Source organism: Dermacentor variabilis, chromosome 2 (genome assembly GCF_050947875.1).
Source record: "Dermacentor variabilis isolate Ectoservices chromosome 2, ASM5094787v1, whole genome shotgun sequence".
Classification (NCBI taxonomy): domain Eukaryota; kingdom Metazoa; phylum Arthropoda; class Arachnida; order Ixodida; family Ixodidae; genus Dermacentor; species Dermacentor variabilis.
Window position 1 is genome coordinate 96,554,864 of NC_134569.1, and position 25,472 is coordinate 96,580,335.

At 43.1% G+C, this 25,472-nt stretch overlaps 1 protein-coding gene across 1 annotated transcript in view; it reads left to right on the forward strand.

The window, feature by feature from the left end:
• The window catches only part of Polr1B (RNA polymerase I subunit Rpl135), a 65,423-nt gene extending 40,310 nt beyond the window's left edge, over positions 1 to 25,113 (forward strand). Inside the window, exons 17-26 of the mRNA XM_075681400.1 lie at positions 4,266 to 4,463; positions 6,311 to 6,418; positions 6,864 to 7,040; positions 11,700 to 11,938; positions 13,257 to 13,398; positions 15,040 to 15,196; positions 15,990 to 16,115; positions 18,131 to 18,258; positions 24,077 to 24,241; positions 24,784 to 25,113. Coding sequence (XP_075537515.1) covers positions 4,266 to 4,463; positions 6,311 to 6,418; positions 6,864 to 7,040; positions 11,700 to 11,938; positions 13,257 to 13,398; positions 15,040 to 15,196; positions 15,990 to 16,115; positions 18,131 to 18,258; positions 24,077 to 24,241; positions 24,784 to 24,981 — 1,638 coding nt within the window. The 3' untranslated portion in view covers positions 24,982 to 25,113. The remainder of the gene's footprint in view (positions 1 to 4,265; positions 4,464 to 6,310; positions 6,419 to 6,863; positions 7,041 to 11,699; positions 11,939 to 13,256; positions 13,399 to 15,039; positions 15,197 to 15,989; positions 16,116 to 18,130; positions 18,259 to 24,076; positions 24,242 to 24,783) is intronic.
• The last annotated feature ends 359 nt before the right edge of the window (positions 25,114 to 25,472 follow it).

Genomic DNA, 25,472 nt, shown 5'->3' on the forward strand with positions numbered 1-25,472 from the left:
CCCGACACAATGACCAACCCACCATGTGATGTAGTTCAGTTTATTTCCTTAAAGGACTCCATTAATGGGGGTGTTACATAGGCTACGTAGGTTACATAGTGTTACGTAGGTCATTATTTAGCACGCCAGCCTAGAAGTTTGGCAGAGCTGGCAGCAGCTGCATTACTGCCCTCTCTGCTGACATTTCTCTGCAATGAGCTATGTCATTTGAGGGTGGGAGTGGAAGAGAGGGGTAGAGGCCCATGTGCAGAATCCCGCCTGTTTATGAATGTGAAGTTATTCTACTGAGGGCCAGATTTGATGATGGATATCTGGGAATAGAAGTGCTCTTGAAGAATCAAACAAAATGAGGTTGTCCTTGAATTGACCACTTGAGTTATGAATATATACATGTACTATACCAAATCGTGAAAGAAAAAAAGATTATTTGTCAGCTCTGATTGCAAAAGCTGTGTCTGCCAAAGTACATTAACTACACTACCTATGCAAGCAGCTATTTGCACAGATAGCACTAGATTTATAAAAATTTCTGGTACTTCAACTTTAGAGGACTTGTATAATCTGGAAATAATGATGTTACAACAACGATGCAAACATATGAACAATATTGCCAATTCCATTTAAGGAGCTAAAAAAAAGGAAAGTGTGCTATTACATCAGCCTATGCTCTATTATCAACATGACTTTTCTTTTCACTAGGGGCTCCGTCTTAAAAGATACATTTATAGCAGCAAAATCATACTGAAGGTTCTCAAAATACCTCCGAAGTCTGCGCGTAGCACGTCCATGTGCTTCTGTGCTTTCCTAAGCCACTAAAATGCTTTTATGGAAATCTTGGGACACCTCCGCTTCATTGCAGTCCATAGTAAGGAATGCAATGAAGAGAAGGTCATATTTTTGTTGATTTGATTGAGCTTATGAACCAGCGACCACTTACTGCTTTCACGCGGCTTGCCCACTGTAAAAGCTCCATATAATGTAGTTAGCATTTGCCTTCATAAACCTGCTCCAAAAGTCCATTTTACTGTTACAAAATGTATTTTTGGCTGCTCCAAAAGGTGCTCCGAAGTGGCGTGAGCTAGTGGTATCAACAGACAGGAAAGGGAGAAAAATTGCATGTATAATTTGTGCAAATGTGCAAACAATTTTTGTGCTCAACACTGTAATGTTGGTTACAGCTTCCTTGCTAAAGAATATGACTGATTATAACATCATTGATTACACACACGCGCGCACGCACGCATATATGCTGCAAGGTGATGGCTATGACTAGCCATGATATTGGTTTTCAGATTTACTAGTTGAACTACATTTATTCGGAACTACATACTGTATTCAATCTTCTGACCTATGGTATCATTAACTTAGTATACTCTGAAACCATGAAAGCTAGGTTTTACCATGTCAAGGTGTTGAACAACTGTGCATAAGATGCTCAAGTTAAAATACAAAAGATAGCAAAACAAACACTGTTGGCCTGTTTTGCCATGTTGAATTCTACAGCCGATATCACTCCCTGCCAGTATGGCTTAAGCTAGCTTCTTTGGTTTTCTGTCTCCTGCCTGCCTACTTTTCACATGAAATGCGAATTTATGGATCCTTTTCTCTGCACTGTGGCAGCAGTGTTTCTGTGATTGTAGATAACTTCTGGTAGTAAGTTTTTGCCACCTAAACTTGCCACAACAACAACAAAAAATACTGTATATACACTGGTAATGAGCTCACTTTTTTTTCTTGAAACACTGAAACAAAGTTGGATGGTGTGGTTATTATGCAGCATAAATTTAATGGGAACTTTCTGTAGCAACAAAATTTGAAATCTAAGACGGTAATGTTTTGAAAAATGCATTAGGTAACTCACCTTTGCAGTAAAAATGCAATCACTTTTTGCCTGCGAAGGTAGGTTATGTGACAAGAAAATGTTACAGCTTTTTTTATTGCACTTCACGCTCCGTCAGAATCACCAGGTCCGTCATCCGGGTTGCTCGCCGCTTCATTCACATCATGGTTCCACAACTGCTTGTCCTTGCAGTCGCTTCCATCTATATATGCTGTTATCGCAACCATCACATTGAAGCACTGCTTTTCGATACCTGTTATTTTGACAAGCACGCTGTGTGTACCGCTTTCCTAGACTGTTCTGTTCATCGGCATGCTGAAGTTTGTTGGTGTCTGCTCAAAGTAGGGCCATTTTGTAAGTAGATAAACTTCTTGTCCCGCAGCAGGTGTATCACAAATCTTGTGAAAAGTGAGAATCTTCTTTTAGCAAGAGGGCAGTTGTTGGCTAAACAATGTACGTCTCCTCAAACACAGCTGTTTGCTGCATGGATATTGTTTGCTTGCTTTGAAATCTGTGGAGGCGACACCGTGCTTTCTCGTCATGGCTCACACATGCGTTTTGATTATTTTGTGCAAAATGGCACAGCCTTTGTTTTGCAGGTTTCTGACATGTTCGAGGACATCCTCCATATGAAGAGACTTTCTTATCTTCAGCCCTCAGATGGTGCTACTCATCTGATTCATAGCGAGCAGCTTGTAGCGTTTGCAGACTTCGTCAAAACTGAAATGCATTCTGACAGCATGATTCTCATGTTCTAGTGCATGGCCTTTTTAACACCAGCCGTATAACTCGAATTATGGCCCATTACATACAGTTAAACACAAGACAGGCAGAAAATTAAGCAACAGACATGTGTATTTGACACTGTGCCCATTATGTTGACCATGCCGACTGAGAGCTGGTTACCCCTTCTTCACTTGGACTCCCTTTTGCATAGCGCCCAGCTGCGCGTCGTGCGCTCTCCTATTGCATCAGTGTAATATTGCTGTTGCAGAGAGCATGTGCGTTTCTTGCTCTCTCGAGTCTGCAAGGTGCGTTTGCACAAGTACTGGTGGCAAGCATGCAGTAAAAACAGGCTGACTGTTGTTGCGGTTGGTCTTTCCGCCAGGTCCTGAGTGACTATTACAACACTCAGTCTGCTCTTAATTCATGGTTGATGCCATTGTTCTTTTGTCATGGCTTTACTTCTTTGTCGTCAAACCCTCAGCCCCTGTTTGAGCTGCGCCAACACAGCAACGGGCATCGAGATTAAGTGCGCTTGCCCTAAACACATGTGTGAAAGTAAAAGATTCGAGTCCCCCATGAAAACTACAGCCCGGCTGTTCGATCATGGGAAGCACAGGACCGAAGGATGGGGTGTAATTATTATGCAAGCGCATTCATTACGCAAGTATATACGGTATTTGGTCCTATAGTAAACTTTAGGTATGTGTTCTTGATGTGTTGATTTATGAGAAATGTGCCTTTTGCGTTAAGCTTTTGTACCATGTAGTTTTATTGTACATTTTGGAGCAAAATCAATTTATCAGTTGAAATTTTAACTGCACAGCAAATTTGGTGCCAGTTACAAGGTTTGTACACCTTAAAATCCTGTAATGTCCTTGAATCTGAAATGTCCTTGAATCTGGAGATTCTAGGACCCTTAAAACTCCTTGAAAGTAAATGTGCTCCTTGAATTTCTTGAAAACTGTGTTTGGGGCGTCTCTTTTGAGCATTCAAAGTACCAGATTCTGCATAAGGGCTATGCCATAGACACTGTCTGTTGAGAAACAACCCCAGATTATTGTCTTTTGAAAGTGTGTCTAAAGAATTGCAATCTGGCATGTCCATAGACACCAACGACAAGCTTGTATAAATCACTCTTTTGTGTTATTTCTTTTTTTTTTTTGCTAGTTGGTTCACACTGCAGCCATCCTGGCTCCATTTTCTTGCCTTAGACTCTAAAATGCCTGGTGGAAAGTAAGTTCAAGCCATTTGGAATTAACATGACCAGTGTCTGGCTGAAGTTGGACTCTGCTACCCATATGCCAGGAGGTGATTGGTGTCATTACAGTGGGAAAGTCTACTTGGGAAAGCGACCTGAAGAGCTTGAAGAGTTTGTTCAACTCAGCAGCTGCTTAGCTGCAAGCAGTTGCAGCTAAGAAGGAGAGTTCACTATTTTACAGTGTATAGATGTGTACAAATTAATTTTGTTCCTCCTCCTTGAATTTTGGCCTTTGGCATCCTTGAATTATCCTTGAACTTTTGGTCAAATGTTCTGTATGAACCCTGCAGTAGAAGGCCCTACACATTTGCAGGCTATTGCAGCTTGCTGTACTGCTAAATTTGGCGGGCTGTTCCAGGGGGAAAGTCTGAAATCTCTGCATAAACATCAAAAGGGTCTGTAGAGCCCCTGAAACAACAAGCTTTTCACTGCTGCTTTCAGGTGCCCCCAACATTAGAGATTGGCTTTGTGCCCAAAACAAGCCAGGCATCCCAGTATCCAGGTGTATTTCTCTTCACAAGCGTTGCACGCATGATGCGCCCTGTTCTCAACATGGGAACAAATACTGTCGAGTGGATTGGGACATTTGAGCAAGTGCACCTCAGCATCTGCGTAGTGCCCGAGGAAGCCCATGAAGGGGTAAGTGTGCTTTGCAACAAGGATCTTTCAGTCGGGCTACTATGCCTTCTGGTGTAAAAAAGATGCAGTTGAATTCGATATCTTGAACATGGATATAACAAGCTAAATCTAACATTTGGCTGGCCCCCCTTTGTTTCATTGAGTGTTCTACTGCTATAATGAAACTCGGAATACAAGATTTAAGGCAGTTCAATCACAGCAATGCGAAGATGTGTGCACTTGCAGATCAAACTATGCACTCTGGTAGCAAAAATGATCAACGCTTAGTGAGAGGTAGCTGAGATTTCACATGGTATATAGCTTTCCATCCTGATAACGTATGGTCATGTGACGGGGTTCACCATTACCTGGAGTTACAACCACAGGTTTCTAATTGCTAGCCAGCAACTGAAAAGCTACCAGTAGCACTGTTGCGCCTATTGATAGCTTCATTGATATTTTTTTTTGTAGAAGGATCGACATTTGGGCGAGTTGGTACTGGTTGAACATCTTGAAGGGGCAGCGCGAAAAAACGACGACAGAAGGCAGGAACACACAGGACAGCGCTGTCCTGTGTGTTCCTGCCTTCTGTCGTCGTTTTTTCGCGCTGCCCCTTCAAGATATTTTTTTTTAACTGTTGTAGTAGTACTATCAATGGTCAACTTATAGTCGTTGCCTATTTACAGGAGATCCTTATCTGGCCTGTCAGAGCTGTCACACTTGCATTTCTTTTACCCGCCATGGTTGCTTAGTGGCTATGGTGTTGGGCTTAGCTAAGCACAAGGTCGCGGGATGGAATCCCAGCCATGGCAGCCGCATTTCGATGGGGGCGAAATGCAAAAACACCCGTGTTCCTAGATTTAGGTGCACGTTAAAGAACCCCAGTTGGTCTAAATTTCCAGAGTCCCCCACTACGGCGTGCCTCATAATCAGAAAGTGGTTTTGGCACGTAAAACCCCATAATTTCATTTAATTTTAACGAGGCGACCAGTCCGTCAGTCGATCCATCATGTAATGCAAGATCAATTTCATGATAGGGCCCATGCATCTCGCCTCAATGTGAACTAAGCGCCGGGAACACAGTGTACACAAAGCTATGAGCAGACTGCGCACTCTGTCCCCATTGCAGATCGCTTTGCAGGTAGGGTTCGTGCGGCTGCGCCTTATGCAGCCACCTAAGCGGCGAGAACACAGTGCACAGCTGCCGCTGGAGTACAGTTGATCATGGTTGATTATGGTTCGACACGGATCGATAAGACCTCATAATCAGAAAGTGGTTTTGGCATGTAAAACCCCATAATTTAATTTTTTTTTGCATTTATTTTGCAGTGCAGGCTTATAACAATTATAGGATATAGTGAAGGTATGTTTGTGTTCAGTGTGACTTTACTATAATGAGGTTCAGCTGTAACTTTATAGTTTCACAATTCTAGTGAGAGCGGTGGTCTGTTAGCAACACCATGATCTGTCTGAAATTATGACTGAATTTTAACTATTAATTGCATTTGGCAATTTTTGGCAGATTGGGGAAGGTTTGTGGCAGATGATCTGTAACGTTGGAAAAACGTGTGCTACCCTCGCGAGCTTTGAACATTCCCTGACATGCATTTTTGGTGAAAGCATCTCTAGATGCCATATCGTGTAACTCTATAAACATAAGCAGATCATTGTAAACACAAAAGTCGTCCTTCCATTTGTTTACCTTGTCCCCATATTATGTTGCATGCCATTAAGCAGTGTGAGGTCATAAAAGCATCCTTCTTCATTAATCCTATTATGTCTATTAATTTCTTTGAAGTATTTTTTGTAATGTGAAGACTACAGTGCCTGTAGTGTTGATTCTGTTTTACATTACTACATTTCTTCAGATCACCACTCATCAGGAGTTGAGGCAGACTAGCATGTTAAGTCTGCTAGCAAACATGATTCCTTACTCAGATTTCAACCAGAGTCCTCGTAACATGTACCAGTGTCAGGTAAGCATTTTTGTTGAAGCTACTGCTTTTTGCTTGAAGCTTTTTTTCGTCATTGGGTAGGACCGCACAACTCTTCACCACATTTCCGCATGAAGTACTTCAGTGCTTTTTACAGTGGAGCCCCGCTAAACATACTTGCTTTACTTAGTGTCGAAAATAATTCTTGTATGACTTCTTTTGTTGTGCTTATTACTTCGTCCTATGGTAACAACAGTGTGTGCTGACTATAAATAGCAGTTATTTAGTGACATTGTTCCATGTATTGAAAATTAGCTTTTCTGTCATTATGAGACCATTTTGCTGCCACCTTATCTAAAGGCATGTGATAATGTTCCTGGGCAAGCTAGTGTTTCTTGTTTTGGCTGTTTATTTTTATTGCTTGATGTTTACTTTAAGTGCGAAGCAATGCCGTAAGAAGCAACTGGATAATTGTTCACTCACATAGATGGGCAAGCAAACAATGGGCACACCATGCCAAGCACTTCGTTACCGCTCGGACAACAAGCTGTATCGCATCCAGACACCACAGACCCCTGTTGTTCGGCCTACTGCCTATGACCACTACAACATGGACGAATTTCCTACAGGCACCAATGCTATTGTGGCAGTCATCTCATACACGGTGAGGGCCTCATGTATTGTTTTATTCGATTGAATAGAAATTCACCTTGCCATAGTGACGGTACAGTTGCCAGCAGGTTATTCACACTTGGCGGGGATTGCCTGGAACTCTGAAAAATGTGGAGTTTTAAAATATATGTTCACCAGAAATGTCTTTATTCCACAGGTGACCAGAAAAGCTTGTCAACGTATTGCTGCATGCATGTGCGTTTCCATGTTAACAGGTCATTCTGCGCTTCAGCCATTGTCCTGCTTTCATTGTGTATAGACAAAGGTATGAATAAAGGGAAAATCAGACATCCACCCGTTCGTAGCAATTGCTACAAAGGAAACCCATACGGGTTCCTCGAAAGAAAAGCCTCATGGTTGAAGAAAAATTCGTCCTGGTCCGAGACTCGAACCCGGGACCACCGCCTTTCCGGGGCAGCCGCTCTACCATCTGAGCTAACCAGGCGGCTAGCAGATGGCAGGGCCATGAGGCTTATCTTTCGAGGAACCCGTATGGGTTTCCTTTGTAGCAATTGCTACGAACGGATGGATGTCTGATTTTCGCTTTATTCATTACTTCTCTCCACCTTGCGGGTTTCCGCAGAACTACTACGTCAAACACTTCCCATTGCTTCGTGTTGTCGACAAATTCGACTTTGCCCTGCCATCTGCTAGCCGCCTGGTTAGCTCAGATCGTAGAGCGGCTGCCTCGGAAAGGCGGTGGTCCCGGGTTCGAGTCCCGGACCAGGACGAATTTTTCTTCAACCATAAGGCTTTTCTTTCGAAGAACCCATATGGGTTTCTTTTGTAGCAATTGCTACGAACGGGTGGATGTCTGATTTTCCCTTTTTTCATTACTTCTCTCCACCTTGCGGGTTTCCGCAGAACTACTACATCAAACACTTCCCATTGCTTCGTGTTGTCGACAAATTCGACTTCGCCCTGCCATCTGCTAGCCGCCTGGTTAGCTCAGATGGTAGAGCGGCTGCCCCAGAAAGGCGGTGGTCCCGGGTTCGAGTCCCAGACCAGGATGAATTTTTCTTCAACCATGAGGCTTTTCTTTCGAGGAACCCGTATGGGTTTCCTTTGTAGCAATTGCTACGAATGGTTGGATGTCTGATTTTCCCTTTATTCATTACTTCTCTCCACCTTGTGGGTTTCCGCAGAACTACTACGTCAGACAAAGGTATGATCAATGCACGCGCCAAGTCTGTATCCCCTGGCAACTTGAACTGAGGTTGACTTCGCTCAATTAGTTGATTGTCTGCAATTCCATTGCAGCTGTCATTAATGGCTACTTGCCTAACTTCATTGCCACCGCTGCCATCTACACAGACACTGAGGGTGGTATTGGTGCCATTTGAAGTTTCCTGATAAGTCTGAGCAACGAAAATTTGTTAACAGCAGGCAATGAATTTGACTGGAACTTCTTCAAAACATAAAGATACAAATGCTAAATGCGTGGGAGGCACCGGGCAAACATGCAGATGCAAGCTTGACAACTTTGGTAGCTTGACATAGTGTGTTCAGCAGTTTAGGTGCAATAAGGAACCACTGGACTGACTAGGCTAGAACAGTACTGTTATTTGACTACATTCATTTTCAGGAAGGTTCTGATAACATGTTTAACCTCTTAGGTATATTAGTATATTGACCAGAAGTGACGTTATTTTGATTTTTTATGACATTTTCAAACTCCACTCTATCAAAAACCCTCATAAATATTTTCAATCAAATTGCATCATGTTTGAGCATAAAAGTGTCATTTGAACTCTTCTATATGCAACATATATGTATTTGTCATTGCCATAGAGGGTGCATGTAGAAATGAGGAATAACACTTTATTTTGCCCCAATTCAAAATCAACTGCCATATTTGCACAATTCTAATGTGCGCCTTTTTTGAATAAAAAGTGTGTTCATATTTTTATGTACATTACATTCGGAACTAATTCTAGTCAAAATCAAAAACAGAACCGATTCTTACTAAAAAAAAAAAAAAAGAAGCTAAATGCAAGGTAGCTAGCCACACTGCCATTGAATGGACATTGTTTTTATGCCTTGGTTAGCAGCCACGGTTAGCGGCCAATGACATGATTTGCTGTGTGCCTGTCATAGTGCTTCTGCTCAACTGCCTTTGTCGAGGTAAACCAGTGGCAGGTTAAAAAAAATGATGTTTTCATTACAAGGGATCCTTCAAGCATAAGGTGATCCTTCTGGCAGAACAGGGTAACCAAGCAGCGTCACGTGTGTTACATGTTCCCGAGACACATGTCTGTGACAGTGGAAAGGAGGTGTTGTTAGATTCTGATAATGTCTAGCCGCTAAGATTCAGCTGTGTGCATGTCTGTGTGCCTTTGTATGTTCCATGATATCGTTTCAACACAGTACGCGTCGGCTCAGGTTTCATTAGATGTGCATGGTAGAACCATCACCAAGTTATTATTTTTTAAAATATTTGGGCGGTAATATAACTGTGTGTTATAATCAGGGGCAAAGCAGAATCGTGTAAACACAATATTCTGTGGGGCAAACTTGTTCACCGAAGAAAGCTTTTTGTGCATCCATGCACTTCTAAATCATGTCACGAATTCTGTGGAACCTCGTAAAGCATGGAATGTTGCAGAGAGCTTTGCCACAGAGCTTGCACCAGATCCTAGTTTCCTCCAAATGCCACTGTCCTGTTGCTGCGTCTTTCTTCGTGCATTTTATCTTTCCAGTGCATCGCTTTCACTGTTAGAGTTGAGCAACAGCTTTCTTTTGCATGTGTGACTCACATGCAAGCTATCAGTGGCAGACACCATCGTTCCAAGCCTCCCAAAAGACACAAAAAGCGTATGCTTCCAAATACATTGTCTTTGAACGCTGACAAAGTGCTGCCATCTATGAGTGGAAACAAATACCACAATAAACGCCCCCTCCAGCACTGACGAAATGGCTGCCATCTATGTTTCAGAACATGAAGAGTGAATCGATGCAGTCATTGAGGCACTGCTGTCATCTCCTTGGTAAAACAAAAAAATAAGTGCAAAATAACCGCAAATTTCAAATGCTGCCACTGCAGCCATATATGTAGTAGAAGAAAACCCATGTGGACATGCTGAGTTTGTCCAAGTTGCTTTGGAAACAGGATTATTGCCATTGACCAGGATTGCGTTGACGAACTGAGCTCTTCCAAAACACCTAAGAGGTTAAACAAAAACATCACTTGCTCAGGATGCCTTGGTGGTCAGATTAGTATGTTATGCTGGCAGAGTCTGGAATGTTCAATGATGCACTGTAGTGCACTGTAAAGCATTAGGAATTTTGACTGTGAATGAAGCAACTATGAAATTTGGTGCCCGTGTATTTTGTCGGTAACTGTGCCTCCTTGTGTAAGGCAATATGTCTATACCTGTGCCAAGAAGTAACATGGACCAGCTGGCCTCATTTATTGCCTTCTTGCAACTTTCAACAACTGTCAACAACTTGCAACATTTCTGGATATGCTGAATGTTTCTCACTCAGCTCAAATGCCAGTAGTAGCTATATTGTGCAAACACTTTGGGTGCACTGCTGGTAATCTTCTGTGCAAACCGAACTTCCCTGCTTTGGGCTTGCATTCTGAGTGAATGGTATTGAGGCAAACCGTGCTTGCTTTTCCTGCTGTACTTGCCTGTTACCTTATTGGCTTCTTCCTCAGCACAGAGCTGTGTGAATGCCAAGTGCATCTTTGCTAGAGAGTAGGTTCTCCACAGTCATGCTACAGATCCTTGATCCAATGACTTTACTTGCTTGGTGAACCACATCTTGAAAGTTCTGGCCAGCAGCCATGTGCCTATGATCATTGTTTGTGTAGTTCAGCAAACAGTAGAATTGAAACTAGCCAAGTTCATATGTATTTGTACAATAAAATGGTAAACAAGAAATAATATGGATGAAGGAATGAAAATGGGCAGAGCGTACACAGTCAACACCTATGGTAAGAGAAAATTGTATGATTGATGAGCCTGCAGATAGAACTCTAAGTTGTGTAATGGCGTTTTGAGAGCTGTAGTCTCCAAGCCGCAACTTTTATGGTAACATTGTACTTTTTGTGTCAGCAAACCGGTTTCTGTTGACCTACCTCTGACTGTGGAGCCTTCTCTACTCATGTCTGTGAGTCAGCAAGCTCTACATTGGTGTCCCCTGCACTTCATGTAGTGTGATAAGCTGTGTGCCTCGACTAACGATTGTCAGATACGTGAGACGTAGAACCCACTCCCTGCAGCATAGTTTCTTGTATTTCGTAAAGTGCGCTATCAGCATAAATTCAAACATAAGCAATTCCAAAACTACTGCAATGTGTTCTGTTTCCAGGTTCACCTGCATTTATAACATCGACTTAATTGAGACTTCAAAACATACACTTGGGTCTAGTACTCTGTGTTTAGAAGCTGGCTACACAGCGATTATGCACTGCACTTACGTGTAAATATATGTAACAGGCATTCAGATAATCTATTTCCTGTATGAATTTCAATTTGTGCTGATAGTATGTGTCCCCCTTTTATTTGTCCTGATCCTTGTTGGTCGTCTGATCATTTGTGAGTAAGGTTTTTGGAACCAAATCGGAGGTCACAGAGGTTTCTGCTGCTTTGCAAGTCTAGTTCCAGGTTTCAGTGACAGATCCATTCTATCCTGCTCTCCACAGGGCTATGACATGGAAGATGCCATGGTGCTAAACAAATCATCAGTGGAGCGGGGCTTCAAGCATGGTTCCATCTACAAAAGCGAGGTAGTAAATTTGCGTGTACTAGCCGGTGATGCAGGCAGACAGGTGTCGCTTGTCTTTGGGCGCAAGATGACTGACCGGCACCTTGAAGACCGCATTGACCTTGACGGTTTACCTTACATAGGCACTAGAGTGGAACACAACCAGCCAGTTTGCAGGTGAGCACATGCACCACTGACCATAGGTTGTAGTCGGAATCTTAGTTGTAACTGCTGCCTGTCTAGAAATGGTCTAGTTGAGCAGAACAGATAGAAGTGCATTCTATAAGTGTCACAAAATTTATTGGGATTATCACTTCAGTATTGTGTTGCCATGCCCTGATGCCCTTTAGACTGAAATTCTTACTAAATAAAGAAAAATTGATGCTAGTGATCTGTACTTTTGAACAGCTCACTCACTGATTACAAACCAAGCATCTTGCTTCTGTGTTACCAATGTTTGAGGTTGGCCCTTCGAATTTTTCAAATGACCAAACTTGTCGTATTCATCTTGCGAAATGTATGCAAAGCAATGCCATGGCGATTATGTGTTCGCACAACTTTACAATGAAGGCTGTGATGTGTGTGGAATGACCTGCTTTTGTGATTTGCTTTTGGTGCTGGTAGGAACAGTTGCTTTTTTTTCCTATCACCCAAAGGAGTAGTGTCATTCAAAAGTGAATTGTGTAAAAATGTATGAAACCTGAAAAAAAAAATGAACATGATAGAATATCGTACTTACTTGCATAATGAACTCACTCCCATAATAAATACTCTCACAACATTGCTCTACAAAATTAGGATTTTTTTCCCCCTGTTAATAATCGCACCCCCAACTTCAATATGGTGCAGTCTCACAAACAAATGGCCTTGCTGTAGTTTCATGGTTCCCTTGCTCTGGCTGATGATATAATAGCGCATGCCATTGAGAGCCATCTCTCGGCAGAAAAAGCAGTGCTGTCCTCCACGGTGCCAGTATGATAGTCAATTAGAACAACATTAAGGCAGCTGTGTAAGTAGTAGTGAGTAAACCGGTTGGTCATACGTTAGCCTTATTTTTAAAGTGAAGATTTTTTACCCATATTGTGGCAGTGGTAGTTGTCAGCATTGTCGGTGGACAGCAATATGTATTTCAGGCAGTCATCCCTCTGAAGTATCCAAGACACCTCAAGGATTACTTACCCACTCCACGATGCCACCTGTGCACAAATTGGTACATTTGTCTACCCTTTCCATAGTTGTGCCTTTCAGCACTTTTGAAGAAATTCGTTTAGGGCTGCAGGGCAAAATACTGGTGTGCAAAAGGCATTATGATATGCAAAGTGTGTGTGTTACTAATATTTTGTAGTTACTTTAGGTGCATGGTTAAAAGAATCTGTAGTATCTTTTCTTATGCTGTGGCAGCAGAATGTACTTTCACTTTATTGAGGGTACATGGAGCTCGAGGTGGCTAAGAGTGGTGGGACATTCATTTAGAACACTCATTGTTTCATTTCAGCTTCATCAACATTGTGACCGGCGAGACAAAAGTGCATAAGTACAAGAACATGGAAGCTGGCTACATTCATGATGTAAAGCTTTTGGGGAATGACACTGGCACAGACCTTCTGCAGGCCATCTGCATCACCTACTGGATACAGGTAAAATATGCTGCTTTGAGAGAGGTTTGGCATATTAGCTGAGTTGTGCGTGTTCTTTTTTTTTAATCTACTTCATTTTATCTACTGTGTAGGATAGCGGAATGCATGACCATTGGCATTATTTGTGGGCACCAAATGGAGTTTGTTTTTTATTTATTTCATTTTATGTTATTGTGTAGCATGGAGGAATGCATGACCATTGGCATTGTTTGTGGGCACTAAAATGGTGGATGGCATACTTGCATTAAGCCAGCCCAGTTAAGAACTGTTGGGGTGTGGAAACAAAGGCAGTGTGGCTGTTTAGATCCTTGACCTAGATATGAGAAGGTGTCCAGAAAGTGGAGCTGTTTAGGTTATGGTGGCTGAACATTGTATGTCAAAAAGGCAGGCCTGTTGCATAAAATGCTTATGTTCTGGCTTGCTTTCGCCTCCAAGAATCAATAATTCCATTGCTGAATCTTAGGGGTGTGAGTAGGCTACTTATGTCAGGGCTCTTGCCTTTGAGTTTTAGGCTGTTTACCTATCGAAAGGAAGTAAGTTAAAGTTAGTTCTGCATATTGTGTTGATGCTATGACAGCTTATCTTTAACTGGCCATCATAGCAGAGGAATATGCCAGATTCATTCATAGATGTTGTTATGCATTAGTGCTAATGAACTTTTGGCCATCCAGTCTGTGCTCTTCGCTGCTAATGGAATGTTAACAAACAAAATGGTGCTTTTAATCGGCCCACAGGTTCTGCTGCTACGAAGTGCCATGACCTGTGACCTGTGTGCATGTGAGCTTCTGTCAGAATATAGTATATACTACCGCTATATGCATTCTTAATATACATTCAGCAAAGCTAACTTTGAGCCATCTAACAGTTGGTCCCTGCCAGTTAAAAATTGTGGTGTTTTTACGTGCCAAATCCACTTTCTGATTATGAGGCACGCCGTAGTGGAGGACTCCGGAAATTTCGACCACCTGGGGTTCTTTAACGTGCACCTAAATCTAAGTACACGGGTGTTTTCGCATTCCGCCCCCATTGAAATGCGGCCGCCGTGGCCGGGATTCGATCCCGCGACCTCATGCTCAGCAGCCCAACACCATAGCCACTGAGCAACCACGGCGGGTGTCCCTGCCAGTTGCAGCAATTCAGATTTATAGGTGCGTGGGTCCTGGAGACAAGGCAACCTTGGATTTATTTCGACAACAAGGTCAGCTAATTCATTAGGAATCAGAGTAACATACAGCTTGAAAATATAAAACGCCTCACCACTCTGCCAGGGCACCTACCAATCAACTGCCGAGCCTTTCCCCAGCAAACCGCCGCAGCTGCTTCCTGTGCTTCACCTTTGTTCTACAGCCACTGATCTCCCCTCTTCACTCAGCATTCACTCTTGTTGTAATGTAATTGTTAGTAAAGTGCCATCTGTTAGTATTCCAGGAAACCAATACTTACTACAACAACAGGTGTTGCTACATGCCAGGTATCCCTACACAGTGTAGCCCAGTGGTTATGGCATTCTGCTTACCAGTTCAATGGCCTGGCTGTACTTATTGTTTGGTTAGCTCTGTTTCACTTCATGATCTTCTTGAGTAATGCACTGTTGATTAACTCTTGAGTATGCTGTCTTTGCTTCTGCTGTACTTTGTGCAGAGGAACCCAATGATTGGTGACAAATTTGCCAGTCGTCATGGTCAGAAAGGTGTGTGCAGCCAGATGTGGCCTGTGGAAAACCTGCCATTCACTGAAAGTGGCATGACCCCTGATATCATCTTCAACCCCCATGGCTTTCCCTCTCGAATGACCATTGGTGAGTAGCATCTTTAGAACTGAATGTCCTGCTCCAAAACCTCATAGTGCAGTATAGCAGAACCTTGTTGTGACTGTATACAATAAAACTCTGCTGGTATACTAAAGTGTCAGTCCGGAATGAATTTTTGTCATGGTTTGTGCACCTTCTCAAAAGCTAATACTCTTGATTTCGGAAAGGTAAATGTAAGAGCTCCTAACACCTCTCAAAAACAAATGCATGTGTTAGATTCTTTGAGTACTGGTGCTTAGGCATTCCAGGGCGTGAAAGCCAGAGCGCTTGGGACATAAAGCCTTGCACAGGATACCGCATGTAATGTCCTATTGATATCTGTGCACAGTGGCTACACCTGCAAACTTGGCAGGGTTTCGCACTGTGCTTATACACTGTTTATCCTTTTTTTATGGCTCATTTCAATAGATATGAACTGATAGTTTGCACTTCACCATTCAAGTCCCATTCCATTGCATCCATTGTCTAGTTTTTTTTTCCCTACAGTTTAAGTACGTTTTCAATGAGAGCTCCCTAGGCATCGCCATAATGTCTTCTGGACTGTTCTGCACACGATTCCCCCCGTCCCTTCCATCTGATGTTCCCACCCCCTCAAAAGCACTGCAGAAGCCGCAGTGCATGTCTTTATACTCACTCACATGCAACAGTCCTGAGAAGTAATGCACCCCCTACCCTCCATTGGATAGGTCTTACTAGTGAGGGGGAATATGGAGAAATATAGCTCGTTGTCTCTCATCTAGTTGTGCCTGCTTTATAATCTTTTTTTTCCATATTTTTTTAGGCATGATGATCGAAAGTATGGCTGGGAAGTCCTCCATGCTTCACGGTGTTGTGCATGACGCAACACCTTTCAAATTCTCTGAAGATCAGCCAGCGTCAGAGTACTTTGGAGAACTTCTTCAAAAAGGTGCGATGCTTTCATATAAGACTGAAATAGTAATTATTTGCATAAACTTGAACACTTGCTGTGCCATGTTTCCAACTGAACTTGCATAAGTTTTTTAGCATCAGAATTATGCCTCATGTATGTTCAGAAACTTGTTGCATTTAATGCCCTGTCACTGATTTGAATAACACACAAGGTGTGTTTGCACTTCACCTTGTTTTTATTTCTTTTTTAACTTAGACAGTGCTGTTCATGCAGCAATAGAATTCACATATACAATATTTTTTAACTTTATTATTAATATTATTAGTATTGGTGGTGGTGTTGTCATTTTCGTTATGGTGTTGGTAGAGAGCGTAATGTAAATTTCTAAAGCTTGTGCAACATTGTCTATGTACTGATGTTTTGGTGCACATGTAAAGAACTCAAGTAGTCAAAATATCCAGAGCCATCACCTATGAAGTCTTTCTTGGCTTACAGTAGCTTTAGGATGTTAAACCTAGTCAGTTATTATTACAGTATATTTAGGTCTATAATACTTGAGCCTTAGTTGCTGTATATATTTTAGATAGATTACCCTGTTTGCCTTTTCACTTCACTTCATTTTAGGCAACCATAACAACCCTTTGCTATAAGTTGTAGTGTTTGTAGCAAAAGGCATAAAAGATACGATTGTCGGTCTTTCTGGGAAGTTGAAGAAGTATTTTAAGTTCTGGTTGGGTTGTTCGACAGTCCTCTATTATGCTACACACGCCATAGGGGATTACCTTCATAATTTTATACAACTGGGCACTGATGACAGTGCCATCAATTCCGAAAAGTGTGGACACTCCATTCTGCTATTCAAAACTAATAAGTCTGATGCATAACCACTGCCTCATACCTGCTAACACACTTGAGCACACTCATACCTCGATACTGCAATGCAGATATAACAGATAGAACACAGATATAAAAGATGTTCTTCACCAAAATCAGTGTTTAGCAGATATATGCTTATAAGGAGTACCAGGTAGTACGTATAATGAAAGTAGCTCTGTATTTATGTATGCTATTCTAAACTTCTGTGAATTTATAAAGTACAGTAGACTTTCATTAACTTTAACTTTCAATCTCGAACTACTGGCTAAGATGGAAGATTTTCACAACACAGAGGTAGCCACCATCAGCATCATGTGTTTGTAACAGGCCTATCTCGTATGTATTTCCTGGTGAGATCTGGATATATTGAAAGATTGGCTGACCAAAATAAAGGCTGCTGCTTATGGGTGTTCCTTGCATTGGGTAAGCTTCAGCACCTAGCACATTGAAAACGTGTACAACAAAAAAATTGAAGGGGTGGGGAGGTACAAATAAATAAAGACATTTTCCACCACTGCCAATAATCTGTATTCTTTTTCTTGCCGAAACTGCGATCAAAGCTGAATGAAACTACAGGACATCGGTATGGAAATCGGGGGAGCAGAAAGAGAAATACAGTAGGAGGGAGCTTATCTGAATGACACGGATATTGAAGAGGTGCCATTTGCCAAAAACGCTGATTTTTGATGCTCCTTTTGGGGAGGGTAGTGAAGGCAGCACTCTTATAGTTTTATCAACATTTACAGTGAACCACATTTTGTCTGCTAATACTGCTGCCCCATTAAAATCAATGATCATCATGTATGTGCACCACAAGCATTAGTGTGGTTGGCCATGAGCTGTCTGAACACTCTGGAATCATGCACAGCCTAAGTTTTATGCCCAAGACCAATGTTGGAAAGTCATTAAAATGTATCAATATATGCTATGTCTCATCATACATCATGCTTTTATGTGCACATGGCTTCTAAATTATTGTACATTTATTTTTATAAATCAGCACTGTGAAGTTCTGCTCATCTTGAGGAACTCTGGCTGCTTTAAAATTTTGCCTTCTTTTATGACTTCATTTAAATAAAAGCTTACTGTACTTGTTTCATGAGTGGTCTGAACATGTATACAGTATGTGTGGACATATTTTCACGAAAGCTGTGCATTTTTTATGTCCTTTACAGCTGGCTACAACTACTATGGGACGGAGCGCATGTACTCGGGTGTGGACGGCCGTGAATTGGAAGCAGACATCTTTTTCGGAGTTGTCTACTACCAGAGGCTGAGGCACATGGTGGCTGACAAGTACCAGGTGCTTTTTTTTTTTTTTTTGTGGCCATCTACTGTTTCTTTTTGTATTCTGAAGTCCCTTTAGTCTTTTAAAGGATACATGTTTATCCAAACATGGAACAAATAGGTCTATGCACATGAAAAGTTCATTCCAGCAAGTATTCTGATGAACTTATGTGGTGGTGGGCTCCATCCCAGCCAGACTTGGAAGAGGCACAAGTGAGAAGTTAAAGGATGTACAGACAGTATGTGAACACCACATTCTTCTTGGGCACCTCATGTCTTCACTGACTTGACATATTTCTCTGCTATTACACATTGTCTGTTTGTCTGTACAGTTGCCTGACTAGGTCTTGTGACCTGTTATATTAGCCTTGTGCATGATGGCTGTGCTCTGGTGACGTAAACCGGGGACTATAACTTCATGTGTTTGCTCATGCTCTGACTGCGTGCTCGTGCAGCACGGCTCTCTCCAATTACTATCTGTATTTATTTTTCTGGTGTTAGTGTTATGAATGGTAGCATTAAGAGGAGCATTAGGAGGTAACCCAATGGCTACGGCATTGCACTGCTAAGCTCGCTGTCACTGATTCGACCCCAGCCGCATTGGCCGCATTTCAATGGAGGAGAAATACAAAAACGCTCGTGCATACTTAGATTTAGGTGCACATTGAAGAACCTCAGGTGGTCAGAATTAATCTGACGCTCTCCACTAAGGTGTGCCTAATAGTCATGTTGACATGTGTGTTTGTCTTTCTCAGGTGACCGCTGCTAACAAATGTTAAATGTTATTGCTGAGGGCAAGATGCACCTGCACAATTTGGGACTTAGGCGGATGTTATCGTTCATTGTATCTACTTGTATGTCCTTGCAGAACCTCGTATTATCACATTGCGTGCACAACATGAATTGTCTAGTAGTTTTTGGAAACCACGCAGGCACCGGCGATTACACTAGATCCTTTGGCGAGTGATGTGTAAAAGCCAACACACTTGACCCGCTGGTCATATTTTCGACGATCACCGTGTTCGACGCTTTTGCTGTGCTTTGATTGTAACTTGCTTTCGTGGGCACAGGTTAGCCCAATAAAAAGTTATTCACAGTATTGCTGCTGTGTTCTCCCTGTCACCGCTATGGGCCATCTGGTGTAGGTGCTAGTGCATTCATATACTGAATGCCCCCACAACGCCGCGATCCAAGCCTGACACTCGGGGACAACACCGTCACCAAGGACCAGGTAGTTAGCCGTAGGCTGCAAGGACTGCTACCGGAGTACGGGCCTCTTCCCGAGAAGACCACAGGAATCAAAGGCCAAGTCAACAACTTCAATGGCTGCCCCAGCATTCCCCATCCTGCTGCCCCCAACCTTCTGTAGATCATCGGCTGAAGACCCAGAAACCTGGCTGGAGACCTACGAAAGAATTGCTACTTTCAACAACTGGAATTCCAACAACAAGCTGTGACATGTATACTTCGCCTTAGAAGACGCCACCAGAACGTGGTTCGAGAACCGGAAGTCGACCCTGACAACATAGGACCTGTTTCTCAACGGCTTCCTGCAGACTTTAACGAGTACAACGAAAGGGCTGAAACTCTGCTAGGAGCCCGAGTGCAACTACCCGATGAGAATGTCGCAATTTTCACAAAGCAGATGGCTCACCTGTTAGACACGCCGACCCCGCCATGCCAGACAAGAAAAAATTTCACTTCCTGTTGAGGGGTTTCAAGCAAGAGCTCTTCGCTGGATGGATACGCAACCCACCCAGGACTGTTGCTGAATTTGTTTCCCAGGCGGCAATCGTTGAGACTATGTTCGATATGCGGACAAGGCAATATAACCACCGAACACTGACAGAAAGCTACACCGATGTTCAAGCACTTGGCAGTTACTACCTGCGAGAGATCATCAGAGTGATAGTTTGCGAGGAAACTGCAGCTGCCCTTTCCAAGGTCTCAGCTTCAAGTGGCCTCAATCGCCGATATTGTCAAAGAGGTTCAGCAATCACTTGGAGTTCTTGAAGTGCAACTACAATCACTGCAGCCCAAGGAGCAAGCGATGGCATGCGCCGCTGTGGCACGCTGCCAGGGTCTCCTGCTGCGCTCGCACCATGGCCACACAACGCTGCAAGTCCGTCGTCCACCAGCACGCCAGCCTGTCGCCCATTGCAGCTTCCCCAGGAAGACAAACGTCTGGCATGCTCCCAACCACCGTCCCCTCTGCTACAACTGCGGAGAAGCAGGCCACGTCTATCGCCGGTGCCCATAGCGTGAAATGAGGCTACATGGGTTCGTCGGGATTGCTCCGCACCCACAGCAAGGTGAACTCCCTCGTGAAATCACCAACTACCTTGCCGCCACTCAGTGGAGCCCTCGACGATTGTACTGTCCGCCATCATCAGGCTGCTACCTGTCACCATAGCGCCGACCATACACTAGCTCAGCCCGGGGTCGGTCCACAAGCCCATATTTGGAAAACTAAAAGCAGCAACTGATGGAGGTGCGGTTGCTGTACGTCAAAATGTTGAAGATGCTCCGCCACTGACAACGACACTTCCGAGCTCGACAACATAGCAATGACACGCCGCCATTGCGATGAAGAGTGGAAGCAGAAAATACTGTATTTACTTGCATAATGATCGCACTGGTTTGTCAAAAAAATTGACGCAAATTCAGGGGTGTGATCATTACGCAGGTTAAATTTCCAGTGAAAAGAAATGTTGTTTTTTTTTTTCATCCTGCATTTGCTGCGGGATGACAGGTCAACAAACAGGCCGCTCGACGTGCTTTTCGACGACCACGCAATCACTGCCTTAGTGTACACAGGAGCTAACTACTCTGTCATGAGTGGACCCCATTGCCACCCAGTTGATAAAAGTTAACACTGTATGGGAAGGCCCTCAGATTTGTACCGCTGCAAGACACCTAATAATGACGACTAAAATCTGCATGGCTGGAATTACCCTTACTGACTGGACCTACCTTGCCACCTTCATTATGCTCCAACAGTGTTCATGAGATGTCATTCTCGGCATGGACTTCCTGAACCTACACGGCACAATCATCGACCTGAAGTCGCAATCAGTAATGCTCTGCAAAGATCAAGCAATACCACCAGAGAGCTCTCGTAGTCACCATGCCTTGAGTGTGCTCGAAGATCAAGTCAGCATCCCGCCTCACTCCAGCATTGTCATTTCCGTCAGCACCAAAACACCTGCAGACGTAGAAGGCATCATCGAGGGCAGCTGTCTACTGCTCGACCGTAAAAGTTGCGTCGCAAGAGAGATTGCTCAACTGGTGATGGCGGAAATGTGCCTGGAGTGTCCATATACAGTTAAACCTCAAATTACGAAGTTGATAAAATCGGCAATTTGCTTCATTATATCTAAATTTTGTTATATTGAAATTCGACCTTTTATGCAAATAAGTACAGCCGCAGATCTATTTTTCTTACGCAGAATAAATTTTCCGAATTATCGGGCAATTGCAAAAAGCAAACTTGAATCAGAAAACAATTCATTTTGATAAATTTGGGAGTCGGCGATGAGTAATACGGTTCCATGCCCTTTACGTCGACGATATCTTCATATCGGCAGTACGAATTTAGCGAAGCTCGCCATGCTTTCATGTGCACTCTGCCCCCGTGGCTGATAGTGTCACCCATATAGGGACGACGCTATCAAGAAAAGCGCTGTCATCAGTGAGCGAATGCTTCGTCTGCCTCTTGCTCCAAGGGTCAACAAAGCTCGAGATTACTGCACTTCAAATATTAAACGCGTGGGAAAACAGCTTACAAGGTGCCACGCTCTCCCGACACGTCTATTCTTTAAACACGTGGCAGATTACCTCTAAAGCAGGGTGCACAGCTGCGTATGCGTTCAGCCGCGCTTACAGCCGTGTGTAGCCATGGGCGAGACGTGCGCCAACTTACCCCCACTCTGCCCCTCAGCGCATGCTTGATCGCGTTACCGTGAGCTCACTCCCCTCCCTATCTTTGCCTTTGCTTGCATGGGAAGGCGGCACTTGTGGCGCCACCATCTTTCTTGTCTCACTCTCGCACACTTTCACTCTCACCTAAACCACACAGTGTGCAGGGCATGATAGGATCTTATCGTACTCAGACTGTATAAAGAAAATGATGCGGCTCCACTTCGGCGGTCGCTCTTGCCGTGAGGCGCGCGATTTTAGAGGTGCGTTTTCAAGTAGCCGCTCTGCGAATCTGCATCTGCGGACGTTTCCATTTATTTTCTCAGCATTACTTGGCGGCGGCAGTGAAATTTTGTTATATTGAAATCGCATTCAAACACACTTCGTTATATTGAGGTTCTAGGTACATGGTGTTCTATGGCCAAGAGGTGATGAAAAGTTAAATGCTTTGTTATATCGAGAATTTTGTTATACTGAAGTTCTTTATATCGAGATTTAACTGTAATTACTATCACAATAATAAAACAAACCCATTTATGGTTGTAATCGGGCACAGCATCTACCTTGTCATATTTGGCTGCCCTTTTTCCCTGGCATCTGCCACCCTGTTTTTATAGGGGACCACAAGATACTTTCGATAAAAGTTAGTGCTTGTCCTTTCCTGTCCATCCTTATTTTACAGCGTTCGTATACGTGTGGCCATGTAGTATCGGCAAGGTGGAACGTCAGACCTTGCCAAGTCTGCCAGTAAGTTCTTGTTTTCCATCTGTGACGTCTCCAGCTATTGCATTCTGCCGCTAGGTATAAGATTGCAGATGCGATTCAAGCAGGGGCCACATTTCATTCAGTGCGGTCCTCACTAGAGCTCATGTAGTATACTTAGATTTAGGTGCATGTTAAGCACCTGAGAGATAGTGAGATAGTTGATGCATACTCCCAACCACAAAAGTTTTCGAAGCATGGAATCCGAGAACAAGCAGAATTTTTTTTGCAGCCAGGGCACCTGCCTTCATTTCGAAAGGTGCCATGAATACTTCCACATAGGACCACCATAGAGTTTCTCACTATAACACCTAGAGGGAAATCTGGCGCCACCGTCTGTGGGAGTTTCTTAAGGGGCACCGTGCTGTCATGGGAATGACGGTATATGTGTCTGCGAGGCTTGTGTTGGCTGGTGTTGTAAGAGGCTTCGTCGGAAACATGGATATGGCTACTTAAATAATGCGTACTTAAAGTAAAATCTTCACAGAATGTTTCCATTCATGCATATTACATCTTTACTCACCTACAGTGCATGACCAAGCGAAGAAGAGCAAGAAGAGACGACAAACTGTTTCAAAGCGAGTGCGAATCTTGTCGTCTGTCCTCCAACTTTAGCGGCCCGCTGATACTTTTTTGTATCATATAATTGTACATGCAATATCAAGTTCTCATGGTCAAACATAGCTAAAACAGCTTTTTACATGCTGTTTTAGTAGAAAATTAATCATTATGACAGATGGAACCGTGCTTGCCTGGCTCTCTGAGAACGATGCCAATCCGAAGTCACAATATACCGGCATTCCCATGCATACCACAGCGCAGCAACGCCAGATTTCCCTCTAGGTAATATAGTGAGAAACTCTATGAGGACCACCACAGTGTTCACCGAAACTTTAGGCTCCGTAGAGAGGTTGCAAAGACATGTAACCTTTTCCAACATTTCATGCACTGAAGACTTTTGCAGGCAGCTACATGTGCTTCTGGAGCCTTCCACAATGGTGCCCCTTACAGTATCTTCAACAAGCACCATCACTATCATTTGACGGTCACCATTCTTGAGAGCGAACTATGTTGTGGCAGGTCTTTCTGAGGACTAAAGCCTTGCAAGATAACTGGGTTCCCTTGCATCAAACCACTGGCTGACGTTTGTGCAGGTGCGAACTACTGGTCCTGTGGACACGTTGACCCACCAACCAGTCAAAGGACGCAAGAGGGCCGGAGGCATCCGTTTTGGGGAGATGGAGCGAGACTCTCTGCTGGCTCATGGTGCATCATTCTTGCTGCAAGACAGGCTGTTCAACTGCTCTGACAAGTCTCTGGTATGGCAAAGTCGAAGATGCTGTGCCTTGTTATATTTGCTACCATTGTGCATAATACAAGAAATTAGGCGCATTTGTTGATATTGGGTGCCTTGGTTGGAAAGTGCCGCAGCTTGTTCAGAAAATTGAATTAATCAGTCTTAGAGACTGGCAGTTACCAGGTTTAGATTTGATCAACAGGTGTGGCTTAGTGATTATGGCGTTCTGCTGCTGAGCACGGATTTGCAGGTCCGATTACTCGCTGCATCAGCTGCACTGTAATGGGGGTGGAATGCAATAAGGCTTGTGTAGTTGACTAAGAGTGCCCAAGGATGTTAAACACCTCATTAAAAAAAAAAATTGCTGTATTGAGACTTGATTGTACAATGTTTTGAGAGCATATATATTTAGCTATATGTGACAAATTATAGCAATGACTGGACATACTGTTAAAAGATTGTGCTTCAATAATCATGCAGTAGTATTCACATGTATCTTGTAACGCATTGCACATGTTTTATCCCTTGCTGCTAATCATTAAAATTCTGTTTCATTTGCTGCAGGCATACGTGTGCACCAAGTGCCAGAGCATGCTGTCGCCTGTCATTGACAAAGTGGAGAGTGATGTGGTTCGCAAGTGGACATGCCCAACTTGTCGGACTGGGGATTTCATTGAAATAATCAGCATACCGTATGTGTTCAGATACCTGGTTGCAGAACTGGCTGCCATGAACATTGGTGTCAAGCTCCAAGTCAAGTGATGGTGATGATGTCTTAGCTGTGAGTCAAGACATAACATTCATGAGTTGTACATAAAATGTGTGCATGAGTTGTACATATGAGGTGCAAGTGGAAGATACAAGATGTCTAAATAAAGTATGTAATGTTAATTACTGAGCGCCTCTTATAGTATATATTTTCATTGTCTGTCATTCTTCTAACGTATGTATTAAATAGCACGAATGACTACATGGCTGTGTAGGTGAATACGAAATGTGAATGTAAATAAACCTTGATATATTGAAGCCAAAATTTGTTTAATTGTAAATTTCGTCTAGTCAACGTTTCTATGTTATAGCACTAAAAATAACTTGACATGTTCCTGGAAAAGTCCTCAGTATGTATATGTGAACAGAATCCTGCAAAGAACACGACCAAAATAATTACAGAACAAACTAAGAGAGGGAGCATTGCATCATGCAGCCAACCTTCATGTGCAAAATCTCTGTGAGCCACCTCTCTTAAGAAGTCG